A 15,075-nucleotide genomic window follows, 5' to 3' on the forward strand; every position below is an offset into this window, starting at 1 on the left:
CAAAAATATCAAAGTGTTTTGGTTAATCCCGTGATATGTAAAGCAGATCTGTTGTGTTAACTTGCCATAATACCTCAGCCAGGCAGCAAGTACACCAGCTGTGTTTGAGATGGGGCCGGTATTCGGCACCTCTAAAAACCATTCTTTTCACACCAGGGTGTCACTCTTTCATGTTCTTATGTTACATCAATGTAAAATATGCTGCCTCTCAGTGACCATCTGGACAGGGCAGGTCTGGGCTGTGATAGTAAACGAGTGGATTACAGGGGTCAGTTTCTTGCTGGATGCACAAAGGGATGATGTAATGTGACAGGTCTCTCCGGTACATGCACGCTAATAACGTCTACTGTATCAGCGTTAACAGAAGGTGAAATCACAGGGGTTTTTAACTATCGGCTCGATATTTCTGCTGGATTGGAGACAGTAACAACACTGAACTGGTCATTTTGCTGCCTCAGTCAGAATGTAAGTCTCTACCCTCCCTGGTGTGATGGATTTTCCTGATCAGAGGGAAACTGGAGCAGAGAGAACAAGAGTAGAGGCTGGAAAAGCTGAAGAGGAAAGGGGAGGGGGGCATTCTGGTGGTATTTTCCTGCATGCAGTCTGATCCTAAAACACAGGTGCAGCCCCCATGCAGCCCTCTCTGCCTTTGAGGAGTGTGTTTGTGTTTGTCCACCTGATCCTCCATTAAATCCTGATTGTCATGGATTTTGGATTTTTCCAACCTGTGATTTGCAGAGATGAGGGTCCGCTTAAGGTTATCTGGGGAGGGTGTAGATCTGACAAAGGGGGCTATTTGTTGGAAATCAACATCACAAAATAATAAAGCAGTTTGCAAATGAGGAAGCAGTTCAACAGAAACTTTAAATTAGCATTTGTGTTGTCAAGGGCGCAGAAATTTGTATCCAAAACTGCAGAATGAATATTCTAAAATATATAGGGCACATATTCACTATCAAGAAAATGACATGTGATTCATGTGGAAGCTGACATGCTAGCTCACATGGGTATATAGTTTCACTTGCCTTAACAGAAATAATCCCGTACAACTCACTGTTTAAACCCTAATCTGAGGACTCCTATTGACAGGGGGAAAAAAATAGTTGGAGAAAAGGGGGGGATTCACAGCTGAGGTTTGGGGCTCCCAGTTGCGTCATGCAGAGCCGATCATTGTCTCTCTCACACTTTCTAACTAGCCATTTCACAACATCCAGACAGCGGATCGGGCCGTGCGCAGCAGCCGCAGCAGCAGCAGCAGCAGCAGCAGCAGCAGCTCTGCCCTCAGGGCTTTTTTCTCCCCGACGCCGACCATAACTAACAATTTGGATTCAACACGCGGATGAGGGCAATTACTGGACTTAATAATCATAATGTCTCTTTTCCGATCGACTGATAGTCAAATTAGTTAAGCAATGGCTGCAGAGGTCTGAGTCCCCCCCGGGTGCGAGAAGTGGCTGTTTAAATGAATCCCAACTAAAAAAGAAAAAAAAAAGCACTTTCATTTCAGCGAGAAGCAGGTCGGTGGACATCATGCACAGATTGGCGGATTTAACACTCAGAAAGACACTGAGTGCGTTCGATTTCGGATTACAGTGACACACAGGACGAGGTTTTTTTTTTTAAGGGGGAGATTTTTTTTAGGAGTCTGCTTCCTCTCGGTCCTGTTCGCTGTCCTCCGGGTTCCTGCAGGACTCCCAGAGTCGCGGAGAGCCCATGCAGTCGCCAAGGTTGGTTCGTCTGTTAGTTGGAGACTTATTTCTGATTCTTAACCAACAGTATATGAGTTGATTTTACGCAGGAGTCTTGTTAGTTTGTGCTTTTCTTGCTGCGGTTTCAAACTGCACGTCTATGTCCTATAATGTGTACTGTATATTCTCAAACCAGAAGAACAGTCAGGAGAGCTGCATTTCTGCAATATTAACAACTTGATCCATTTGCTGGTGTCACACGAGAACTGTGCGTAAAAACGCTTTTCACTCGACTCGTGCCTTTTATAATATTAAAGGGAGGCAGCAATATTTTATTTATCATAATGCCAGCAGTTATTACAGCTATTCCCAGCCAGATAAATCACTGAGGTACTTTCTATCTGACACGGAATAAAAAGGATGATCACCTTCAGAGCAGTGCAACAGGACAAATGCGCCTGCTGGCTGCAGATGCACACCTTTTAAATCCTAATTGCATGACAGCATGTAATTAGACAAATAACCGAGCTGTCCATAAAGCTCAAATTTAATGACAGGTTTGGCTGTCCTCATAATGCCATGTGCGTTTGTGTCATGATTTGAGGTTTCATATCAGAGCTCACAACAAGCGCCATCTGTTGGAAAAGACGATCCGTCAGCTGCAGACCGTCAAGACAGATGCATAATGAAAATAGGCTAGTGCACAAAAAAATGAACACTGCATAGAAGAGATGCAACAGTCATACTTACATTGCACTGTATTTAGCACATGACAATGCCAAAAACGGTGTCAGGTTTGACAGGTGATCAGAGATTTAAAAGGAGCACCATATAACGTGATTTGTTTAGCCCGTATCTACTGAATTTATGGAGATTATTATGTCACTTTTACCTGTCACGGCATGTGGAGCACATGATCTACCTGGTGTCTCTATAGAAATATCCCTGTGGAGCCATTTCCGAACACATGGTTTGTCATTTCCCTGCATGGAGATGGTAAACCCCCAAAACGCATTCAATTAAAAAGCAATCAAATAAGCTGTTGATTGGTTGGTCACTAAATAATATTCAAAGGCCAAAATACAGCTGTAGCATGATGGATACATGATGAGAAAAGGCTATTGAAGAGAAGAGGTCTAACCTAATTTTGATCGTGGTGTAGTCCAACTGATAAAATTAGCCTTTGTGATGAGAATTAGGGCGACAGCTGTTCGCTGTTTTCCCTTTTGATTAACTGTGGAGTCTATAAAATGCAGAGAAATTGTAAAAAGAGACCTTATAGCTCAAAGTGATGTCTTCTAATTGCTTATTTTGTCCAACAAATCCGAAGACATTCATTTGACAGTGATATAAAATGGAGAAAAACACTGACTCTTTGAATTTGAGAAGCTGAAACCACAGATATTTGGCATTTTTGCTAAACAAATGACTTGACCAATATGGATTACGAAAACAGTTGAATCATTTTCTCTTGATTAGACCTATCTAATATATTAATTGAGTGATTGTTGAAATGCTAATAAGAATAATTAGATATTTCTGTATAAGGCTGCCCTGACTAAAAAAAGGGTCATGCACTTCAAAATGAGTCGTCATCCATTAATATGAAAAATCAGTAAAATATTTTTTTGTCTTTCCAGTATCATTGTCACTTTCTGGATAAATGCTGTCATGCACATACAGTACCTATGATTAAAGTCCGTATAGGTACTAATCTGATTCCAGAATTGTGATTTTTTTTTTTTTTTTACTGACAAATGTCCATAAAAAGACAATTCAAAAACATGCAATCAGCTAAAGATTTCTTCAACTGATTCAACCGAGACATTAATGACAAATTAAGTGAGTAATTATATTAATAGGGGTAAAAACATCACCATTGCACCATTGTCTGCAAAGTCACAGCAACAGGTTTCAAATGTACAGTCTGTTTTTTACTGATATGATATGATTTAAGAAGAATTCTGACCTTTTAAGTGGACTAACATGAAACTGTCAAGAAATCTGCATCAAAGCCCTTTACAGTGTACAGTGTTATAGGACAATATAATTCCTAAGTTTGCTTCTACATCCACAGTGACGCTGCCAAAAGGCAAAAAAAATGCCACAATTCATCAAAACACAACACAGAGCAGCTTATACCTTTCAGCTGCAGTCATTAATTTCATTTGGGAATGCGTGGTAGGCTATATTAGAGCTGGGAATCAGTCTAAACGAGGCCACCCTTGTTGAAAACATGTGTAGGCTCAGACCTCATTGTACACCAACGTATCCATCATCCACGAGAGGGACAGCGTTTACAAAGACGTTCACCGCACTGTGGAAAAATACTGCACAGCCAGCCACAACTTGAGTGCGCAGCCATCTGTATGGTAGTATATTAAAATACATTAGTAATGTGTCATTTGTACAAGATAATGAAACAGGGTGGTGTTATGCCTTCTCAAAGGAGGGGATCACAGCCTGCTCTTCTGATCAGTAAAGGAAATGTATTAAAATCCGTAATATGCAAAAAAAACATATCTTAAGTCCTGCTTTCTTAGTTTGTATTTATGTGTTGTAAAAGTCAAAGCACTCCCTGTGGTCACCTGGGGACATGTACTTTGGTTTGGGCTTTTATTACTTCATTTACCGCTAACTACCGCAAAGGAATCATGGTTTGTTTTGCAAGTTAAATCAGAATCAGAATCAGAATCAGAATCAGAATCAGAATCAGGTTTATTGCCAGACAATTTTCACTGCAAGGAATTTGACTTGATTTGACAGTGCCTACATAAATATAAATATGAACACAAGCAAGACTAAACATATGGCATTGAATTATATACATGAAATATAAGTGACTGTATTTGTATGACCAGTGCAGGTGGTAATGTGCAAGTTAAAGCGTCCAGTGAAAAAAAAAAAAAAAGGGGGGGGGGGGGGTGTTAATATAACACCTGTGATTTGGGTACATTAATATAACGTATGAATAGTTATATGACGGGTGACTGGAAACTAGAGCTGCATCGGTAATCAACTATATTTATTAACTATTTTGATTGGTTAATGTACTTTTTATAGAAAAATAATTCAAATTTCTCTGATTTTCTCTGATTCCTAACCCTAACCCTTCTTACCTGTGGATATTTTCTGGTTTCTTTACTCCTCTCTGACAGTAAACTGAATGTCTTTGATTTGTGGACAAAACAAGACATTTGAGAACGCCTTCTTGGTCTTTGGGAAACACAGATCGATATATTACACCATTTTAGGACATTATAGACCAAACTCGATTATTGAGAAGATACTTGAAAGATTAATCGACAATTAAAACAATCGTTAGTCGCAGCCCTGCTGGAAACCACCATCAATAAAAAATGCAATACTTGTGTCCAGTGCTGTATCATTGATAACACCCAGCTCAAGTTCTCAGGGTGAGGATGAGTTTATATCATATAATTACAGCCAGATTATACAATGTGGGTTATTAAATGCTGGTTCTGAACGTGCTTTCTTAATTCTTCCACTCAGTGATATTTAGTTTGTTAAATTAGTTGAACTTCCTTTTTAACACTTTAAAATAAAGTTCCCCCCATTTTTGTTTTTCCCCATCGTCTAACTGGGAGACAGTCTGACACATATTGTAAAGCTGAAACTATTATCTGATTAGTCAATTAATTAATAGACAACTATTTTGATCATTGGTTTTAAGCCATTTTTGAGTAAACATGTAATACATTTGCTCTCCTTTGTCATGATAGTAGACTACATATTTTGGTTTTTGGGCAGTTTGTTGGAAAAAACAACAAATTTGAATGTGTCAGCTTTAGATTGGGGCTTTATAAGTAGTAGCCTAACTGAGACAATAAAGAGCAGATTAATCAATAATGAAAATAATTGTTTGTTGCATCCTTAATAATGTATGTTATGTAACAGCTTGTTCCAACACGCTTACAGTGAGTGAAACATTCACACCCAAAACCATTTGATCAAAGGTGAATCTTCTCGATATTGTGCACATTTATCCAACATTCAGTCTGACAAATGTGGCATCTTTAGAAACTTTAGGATCTCCACTAGAATTGAAAATTAAGTCATGTGGTATTTGGCTGCACTGCGGGAGCTTAATTGACCTACCAGTGGGTCTGAGGGGTTGAAGAGGTTAACTGGGCTTCTAGCCACCATTTTAAGTGATGTTCATAGATTTTCACCAGTCAAAGAATAAAATACAGAAGTGGAAAGTAACTAAGGACGTGTCCTCAAATACTCAGAGGGTAATATTGTTAGACAGACAGACAGACAGACAGACAGACAGACATACAGATAGATAGATAGATAGATAGATAGATAGATAGATAGATAGATAGATAGATAGATAGATAGATAGATAGATAGATAGATAGATAGATAGATAGATAGATAGATAGATATTGTAATCGCTCGTTATACAACAAAACTCTATTGGATTAAACCAGTTTGCAGCATTAAAAAATAAATAAATATGATATTAATTAAATGCACATGCACGCACGCACACACACACACATACAAACACACACACACACACAAACACACGCACACACACACACACAAACACACACACAAACACACACAGTAACCAACTCTAATCTACTTTATACTTCTACTTCAGTATAATTTCAGAGTAAATATTATACTTTTTACTTCTACATTTATTTGGCAATTTTAGTTACTAGTTACTTGACAAATTCAGATTATTAATAAAAAATGTTTATCAACAAATGAAATAACCTATATTTTAGTAGATTATGCTACCCAGCAGCCTCTAAATTAAATTGAATCAGCTGCAATATTAAAGTGTTATTGACATACATCTATCAATAATTATAATCTAATAATCTAATATTCTGAAATGGGCCATTCTGTATAATGAGTGCTTTTACTTTTTGTACTTCAAGTACATTATTATGTTGATACTTTTGTACTAGTACTACTATGGAGGGCAAACTCAGTTTACTTACAGCACTTTGAGAATAAACTTGATTTTATAATGTTATGTTGAATATTGTCGGTTGTCTCTCCTCTGTATTAATCCCCACACACATTCTCTGTGCAGGGATTGTTACTGTTTTCCTTTTCAGGTTTTCACTCCATAGTGATGTCGTTGTTGTGTGATCATGGCCGTAAATCAAACCTTTTCTTATTGCACTTTGATGTAAACATAAAAAGTCTTAATGTGAACAAGTCCGGTTCCTGTTGCAGTGAACGTGAGCGACATCAGCTGACAGGAAGTTAACAAGGACCAAGGTTGTTGCCTGGCAATGGAATTCCATTAAAAAAGGTCTACATGTGGACTACCACTGTTTGTGGGTCGTGAACACTCGGGTCTTCGACGAACAAGTCTGCACATTGAGTTGTAATTTGAAACTTGGGGGAGAGGGGGTTTAAGGGAAGAACAGGCAGCCGTGATTGGTTCAAGTGTGTCCGCTTGGCCCACAGAGGCTGCACCTTCTCGACACTCCCTCAAAGGAAGATAGGTCGCCTGGCTGTTTTCAGCCGGTCGTCCCGCACTGACTGTTAAGTCGCCGTTGAGTCAACTTAAGGGGGCAAAAAACAGCTTCTTACCGACATAGTGATGAGAAGACGGGACCGACTTCAAACCTCTTTTATGGACTTGCTGTGTGTTTTTCTCAACGAGGATTTCGGCGGCTCTAACTCTGCTCCTCTTGTCTTTCCTTAATCCGGTTTGACCAGGGAGAGGAGTGAAGTGCGACCCCGAGCTGGATGGATGGTTATGGGGGAAAGAGGAAGACCCTCGGCGCTTGACGTGTGCAGAGTCCTCGCGGTGTTTCTCTCACTCTTCCCCTCCGGTAAGATGCTACTTTTATACTTTACGTTGGGAACAAGAGTTGGTTTCAGTTCAGTTTCGGAAACTTTTTATGAGCCGAAATATTTTAGTGATATTATACTTGAACTAGAGACACTTAGTTCACCTAAAAACGGCGCTGTTTTGCTTAAATCCGCAACTGTTTTAAAAAAATAGCCAAATGCGTTAATTCGCCGCAGCAAATCAGTTGGAATCCCGCCAGACCCAATACAAAAAATATACAAATCTATACTAGCTACTAGGTTACAGAGATTTAGGGCCAAGTGCTTACGGGCAGACGTTTGGGAAGTATTACAACAGATGATCGTGAACAACCATGCATTTACAGCGCAAACATGGAGCAGTTTAAGTTTTCAGTGTTTTATTGTTCTATATTTTACTAAAGAAGAACAAAACATAGTGAGAAGTCTGTTTGGAGCTGCTGCAGCCATCAACCCTTGTTTTGTTTGGGGGATGGTGCATGCCTCAGTCTTTCACATGAGCTCCTTGAAAGTAAGTTTCCAACCTTATTTTTTATTATTAATCAAGAAGGGCATTACATTTGGAGGTGTTTTATCTCTGCCCTTGAAACTTGAAGAACATTTTCGTAGAGAGAATGGTGGTGGGATTATGATTTCAATGTGTCTCTAGAAATGTTAATAAAGTCTACAATAACAACTATTTGTAAGAAGATTTTTCTAAAGTGCTAGTGAACTTATATTAGAAACTCCCTTCTGCATTTAATGCATCTTAATATACGCCTGTAATTTGTCAATAGATTGCTGCAGTGGATCACATTTTGCAGTGGGGACACCTCATTCAGCTCACCTTGCAAGTTTGCCAAACCCTTATCAGTTTTCCTCTTAAGTCACTTACCGTTAAACAACAAAGTGATAATGCACTGATAGTTGAGATTACGATTGGTTTATTGCCATCTATCAAATGGGTGGTAAATGGAGAGGCGATGTGGGGGTTGAAGTGAGCTGCGGTGAAGCATTCGGGAAGGATAATGTTTAAAGTGTCACTTCAAAGTGTTGATATGGCTCCCCCCCCTCGAGACACTGTGGGTGAAACTTCTCACAACCCATTCAAATAAATGCTTTATTAGTTGAAGGTAATACTAGTCAAACATGGTGTGGCAACAGGGTATCCTGAGAAATGTTTGAAGAACATTTTTGTAAAGAGTTGGCCGGATGTGGCAATAAAGCTGGAGACAACAATCTAAAGTCATTCAAGCACTTTATTATCACTTAAGGTGTAGATTAGGATTACAAATCACATTTTTACTTTTCCATAAACCAAAAGCCACTGGGTGTGAAAGGGAAGTACACTTCTCTACAACAAACAGCAAAGTTATCTAATCCAAGTTGACCAGAGGGAGGTTCAGATCAGTGTTTTGTTCATTGTTTGTACAAAAACTGTGTTTTATGCTGTGAAAATATATAGATTTAGATGTTGTTTGTCTCTTTTCAAACAAAACTTGAAAGCAGTATACTGTATAATGGTGCTTTCCCATTTTTATTCCTTTTCTCTAGGACTTGAGTGTTTATAACATTCTGAACTCATAACAACTAGATAATAGACAAAACAAAGTATATGGGAACGAACTAGTGCTATGTTAATATTATAATATGCATAATTTGATGTATAGTAAGAAAAGTAAGAATGGAGTACAACCATGGCTGTGAGGGCATTACACATTTGTTGCAAAAGTTCTTGATTGTTCTTGGTCTAGATTCAATATTATATAAATCTGTGTTTTTTTTTAAACAGCTAAATAACAGCCCATTTGTATTTAAAGCTGTTTCTTTGTCACTAGCATGTTTCTAAATGACATGGTTACCTCTGTTTTGCTAATTTTGTTCAATCTGTATCTCGTTCCTCCCTGACAGTGAGTCTGCAGTGCAAGATCCTCAAGTGTAATTCAGAATTTTGGGCCTCCACCTCAAACTCTGGACCGGAAGAAGAGTTTTGCACAGCGCTGCGAGCGTACAACAGCTGTGTACGCCGGACTGCACGCACCTGCAGGGGGGACTTGGCATACCACTCTGCCCAGCATGGCATAGAGGATCTAATGAGCCAACACAACTGCTCCAAGGAGGGGCCAACATCCCAACCACGTGCCCGCACCCCACTTCCTCCTCCACCCCCGCAGCTCCCGTCTGACAGCCAGGAACGCTCCGACGGCCCGGAAGTGTGCCACTATGAGCGCAGTCTTCCACGCAACACAGCTCCGCCCAACTACACCCACTGTGGCTTCTTCGGAGACCCGCACCTCCGAACATTTGGTGACGACTTTCAGACGTGTAAGGTGGAAGGAGCATGGCCACTTATCCACAACAAATATCTGTCTGTCCAGGTGACCAACACTCCTGTAGTGCCAGGGTCTTTGGCCACCGCTACGAGCAAGGTAGTGATCCCTTCTGTTCCCTCTGTATGCATGTCAATGCGGTCTACTTAGGCCCAGAAACAATATCTCTATTGATCATAATAGCCAGTCAACTAGGGCTACGTTGAACAATTACTTTCATTTATGGACTCAACCGCTGATTATTTTCTCCATTAGTCCATAAAAAATGTCCATCACATTTCCATGGTGACATCCGCATGTGTCTTGTTTGTCCAAAACCTCAAAATATTTAGTTTCCTATCAAATAAGTCATAAAAAAGCACCAAATTTTCAACAGGAAAATAATCCAAAAGAAAATAATTCGGCAACCATTAGTTTTACCTACCTGCATTAATTTTACATGTTGGCTGTCGGAGACTTTATGTCAGCTCTCCATCCCTCTCGCTGTTCATATTTCTGTTTGTGTGAATCTCTGCTTTCATGTGGTGTGTTTGTGAGTGCTGCTGTGGGGCTGCTTCTCTGGCAAACTGTGGACTCTGGTTAGTGTTTGGATGAGGTCCATAATGACAGATAAAGAAGCCAAACCCAGCTCAATTGCAAAGATCTTGATAAGCTTTATAAATGATATGTTAGTATTATAACAGCAGTGCTGCGTCAAATGTTAACACAAGGCTCCATTTTCACTTTTCACAGTGGACAGCTAAGGCTGATGTTTGGCCTACTTAGAGTGTAGTCCACACTGAGAGCATTAATGTTAAGAGATGTTTCTGCACATAGCTGTAGATATGTTCTCTACATTATGGGATATGTTCTTTCAAATTTTTATTAGCAGTGCATTCATCATTGTTGTTTAGTGGTAAATTGGCTGGTTTGGATGGCTTTCAGTAGAACTTGAGGTCAAAAACAAAGAGGTAGGCGTATTTATAGTTGACAAATTCACTTAGAGTTGGACTCGATTTTGCAGTTTTGACAGCAATGATTGTAGTATTTAGGTATAAGAGGACTTTGTCCTTAATCACATTTGTAGAAAGTATAATTTTCTGCAATCAACGTTTCTTAATGATACTCTATTAAGCATTCGTGGGTTGTTTTTTTAGCTTTAAAAGAAAGGACATTTTTTTAAACTGCTGTTCTTGGAAGCAAATGAGAAAGCTTTTTTTAAGATCTTGATTCTGGACAAAGGGGAAAAACAAGACAGCAGCCAATGCCACCTGTGCAAACAAGGCCCCTCTGGCAAAATATCTGCATTAGCAGAGCTCTGTGTTGGTGCATTGCTCCCATTACAGCAAATACAACGCTGGCTGTTTCCATCTTCATTCTGATGGAGGGATAATGGATGCATTTTTCTTTTGTTTGTTTTCATTTAAAGCTTTGGATATGATCCACGGGAAAAAAAAAATACTGAAGTTAATGTAGGTGGGAAATGTTAGCCGAGGGTCGGGGGATTTCAGACAGAACTGGTGCAACAGATGAATTGTTAAGTTAAAAGTATTCTGTAATATGTAGGCTCCCCCTGTCCTCTGTCCAAAGCCAGCAGACATCAGAGTCCCTAGGCTCTCCTGGTATCGCTGCTCTGACAATGGCTCATTGGTGCTGTGATGAAACCAAGCTTGCAGAGTCCTGACCAGTCTCACTTAATTAGCTGCAGAATATATCGCTCTGTCCTGGCCCGACGCCACTCCCTGGAGCATAGTTCTGGGGTTCACAGGCAGGTTTTTCAGCACTATGAATGGATCGTCTTTGTGTCTGCAAACTGAAGCCTGATTTTACATGGCTGAGACTCATGTTTTTTGAGGGCGTTTACCTTGGCCTCCCCCATTTTGAGCCAGTGCTGAAATATGACACTTAAGTGGGGTGGTGGGGTAGATGGGACATATTGCTCGAACTTGTTCTTGATGCAAAAGTATAACACTTCCACTTTTATATCCAATTTCTACATTTAGTGCAGTTCATTTGGATTCTGTATGTGACCAGAAAAACACAGCAACTAATAACTTATATTTTTGAGAATCTTAACACGTGATCATTTATGCTAAATGTTAATGACATTTCTTTTTTTCTTCTGTCCTCGTGCAGCTGACAATCATCTTTAAGAATTTCCAGGAATGCGTGGATCAGAAGATGTACCACGCAGAGACGGACGAGCTACCGGCTGCATTTGCAGATGGCTCCAAGAACGGAGGGGATCGGCACGGAGCGAACACTCTGCGTGTAGTGGAGAAGGTTCCTGGGCAGCATGTGGAGATTCAGGCCAGGTACATTGGAACAACCATAGTGGTCCGGCAGGTGGGCCGCTACCTGACCTTTGCTGTGCGGATGCCGGAAGAAGTTGTGAACTCTGTGGAAGAAGGGGATAACCAGGACTTGTACCTGTGTCTTCATGGCTGCCCTGCCAACCAGCGCATCGACTTCAGGAACTTCAAGGCTCGAGCGGTGGAGGCCCAAAGCACAGGCAGGCCCAGGAGCGGCGCCGCAGCTGCACATGGCTTTACCTACCAGTCCGCCAAGGCTAAGTGCAAAGAGCGGCTTCCAGTGGAGGACCTGTACTTTCAGTCCTGCGTGTTTGACCTCCTCTCCTCTGGAGACATAAACTTCACCATGGCAGCCTACTACGCCTTTGAGGATGTAAAAATGCTCCACTCGAACAGCAAAAGATACCACATCTTTGAAAAGGATGCTTTTCTGAATAATGCAGCACAGAGGGGCAAAGGTTACCCTTCTCTTCTCTTCCTTAACATTTTTGCCGTCTTATTGTGGATTGAGTGTTGCACAGCTCATCTATAGTCCCCTTTAAAACAGTATCCTCATGGTGTGTCTGTCAGTGAGTGTTAGGAGTACCATTGCTGTGTAGTACATCAGCTCCTCTGTTTCTGCTCCGGTTCTGTGACCCTGAGTCTCGTTTTAGTCGCATTGTCAAGTCTTGACTTCAGTCTAATGACAAGACGAGGTCACCGTGCTCCCACCTATCATCGCATGTATTTAGCTGGTTCATAGGACTGGTCTTTGATGAGAGCAGCGGTGAGAGAGCCCAGCTACTCCCAGAGCTCAGGATAACCACCTGGGATTAAATCCCACATTCTCACCGGGCCTTCGTGCCCATGGGAAGCTGGACAAGATGATCTTTTGCAGAAAGAAGAGTTTGCTGATCCTCCCTCCCCTGATCCACACATTGGTGCCAAGCCAGTGAAGCTCTCTGTGGCTCATGTGGCGAAGCAAGAGGACCTGACAGGGGCTTTTGTTAACCTAAGGCCTGAAGCAGCTCTATGTTTGATTAGTTTCCAGCTTTGCAAAAGCCTGAGCCTTTTTGGAGGAAGTGCCCAGCCAAAAGGATGTCAGAGCAGCGTCTCCAGTTGTCTGCTGTGGAGATTAATGGGTCATATTGTGTGCGTGTGTTCGTGTGTGTGTGTGTGTGTGTGTGTGTAGAATTCAGCGTCTGTGGTTAATTTGTGGGTGCAGGAGACCCCAGAAATGAGTTAATGAACCTATAGTGGGAGAAATCTTTCCCATGTCTTTCTGTTGCACCTAAAATGTCAGAAATAGAAGAGATGAGGTGCTCCAGCATCTGTCAAAATGGCCTCTATCAGCAAAGTAGCATATCCCAAAAGGGAACTGATAAAAAATAATCTCTTTTCATTTTCAGTGTCATACAGCCTTTCACTCCATTGTTTGAGCTGACATGTTGATCAGACAGTGTTTTTTTTGTGTGTTTTACATCTGTAATGTGAATGTAGCTAACAAGAAAAAGAACAACCATAGTTGAGGGCACTCATAGCGTTTGCAGAATGTAGATGGGCTAATCCAAAGTAAGACACCTCTTTGATAGCATGTTGTGTATTTAACTCTACATTTCAAGTCTGTTAGTACTAGCTGGAAAGATGTCACCGCTAGCCACTTCAGCATTTTATAGACTACCAGTGCGCTGACCTGACCGTGGCTTATAGCGCAAATGATAAGCATATGTCTGTAGACGTGCTTTCATGGCTTAAGTCATTGCCAAAGAACAAGCCCATGTGCCAATGTTTCCCTAACAACTGAATTTCCATCTTTCAGTCACAAACACTTCACATTAGGGGGATTTTAAACTGTATATAACTTGTGTTTTAGAGTGAATTGGCATTACAGTAACACACTGTAAAGGCAGCATTAGTTTCCGTTTTAGCACCTTTTGCTTTTCTTGTGTTCCATGATAACACTTTCCATTTGAACTTTGGCTCCTGGCCGCAGTATCTGGTAATGTGTAAATCATCCCTGTAGATACAGTCACTACTCGGACACAGTTTTACGGTCATTTATCCTTTACACTGAAGTATTTGGCAGGCCTTACTACTGCTATTTGGAAACATGTATTTGTTTGACAACAAAAAAAATCATAGAAACAAATGATTGTAATGTTGTGTTAATAGATGTTATTTGTGTTGTGAATTTTACAGTATACGGTTCTACACGTGAAATGTGAGATTGTACATATGTTTCGTGAGTTTAAATTTGTATATTACCAGTTGTGTTTTGAATTTATCACTCCTGTTTTTGTACATCAGATGTTTTGGTGAATGTGAACCTTTTTTTCTTTTTTTTTTTGAAAAGGGATTTTTGCAAAAACGTGAACACCACAGAACAAAATATTCTTCACTATGTACAGTATACTCACCTAGTCTTTGGAGGAAGTGATCAAATGCTCATCACTTTATATAAAACATCCTGAATGCAGCCCACTTTATCTATCAAGGGAATGTAGGAACATGTTTTGGGGTGTTCATGTTTTTGAGTTTAAAGCACTTTATGTTTTCTTTTCCATTTAGCTTTTATTTTTGTTTGAAATTCTGTGTCAGACTTGTAATGGTAGAAAAGAGTTTTAAAAAATGGCTGAATGGGAAAATGCCAGAAAGATCAAACTGTTTGTATGTAAAACAAATGTGGTGCCACACGCCAGCTGTTTATAATGTAAATTATTTATTGAATAAAAGAAAATGTCTTGTTAATGAGGTGACCTCTTGTCTCAGTCGCTGAGAGCATTTCTTCAAATTCCCCCATGTGTGTTTTCTTGCACCAATCTGCAGTGTTTGACTGCCTCCTGGTGTAAAGATGCAGTGGTGAACATGAACAAATGTTTGTAGAGTACAGTATAACCGTCAATTCAAGATCATTCTGAAACGTCTCACCATAAAATCGAACTAAACAACAACGCCTTTGTGTAAATAGATTGAAAGTGA

General features: G+C 40.3%; 1 protein-coding gene across 1 annotated transcript; it reads left to right on the plus strand.

Moving 5' to 3' along the window:
• The first annotated feature begins 1,231 nt into the window (after window positions 1-1,231).
• Window positions 1,232-14,792, plus strand: rgma (repulsive guidance molecule BMP co-receptor a). Its single transcript, XM_083916212.1, has 4 exons — window positions 1,232-1,727; window positions 7,404-7,519; window positions 9,408-9,925; window positions 11,942-14,792. Exons 1-4 carry the CDS (start codon window positions 1,714-1,716, stop codon window positions 12,647-12,649), a joined length of 1,356 nt encoding a protein of 451 aa, XP_083772338.1. The 5' UTR covers window positions 1,232-1,713; the 3' UTR covers window positions 12,650-14,792.
• Window positions 14,793-15,075: the final 283 nt, after the last annotated feature.

Source organism: Echiichthys vipera (genome assembly GCF_963691815.1).
Source record: "Echiichthys vipera genome assembly, chromosome: 7".
NCBI classification, from domain to species: domain Eukaryota; kingdom Metazoa; phylum Chordata; class Actinopteri; order Perciformes; family Trachinidae; genus Echiichthys; species Echiichthys vipera.

Bases quoted from the DNA above. Each gene is read 5' to 3' on its own strand.
- rgma (XM_083916212.1), top strand. The intron at 7,520-9,407 runs GTAAGATGCTAC...CCTCCCTGACAG, and splicing joins TCTCTCACTCTTCCCCTCCG to TGAGTCTGCAGTGCAAGATC. The intron at 9,926-11,941 runs GTAGTGATCCCT...GTCCTCGTGCAG, and splicing joins TGGCCACCGCTACGAGCAAG to CTGACAATCATCTTTAAGAA.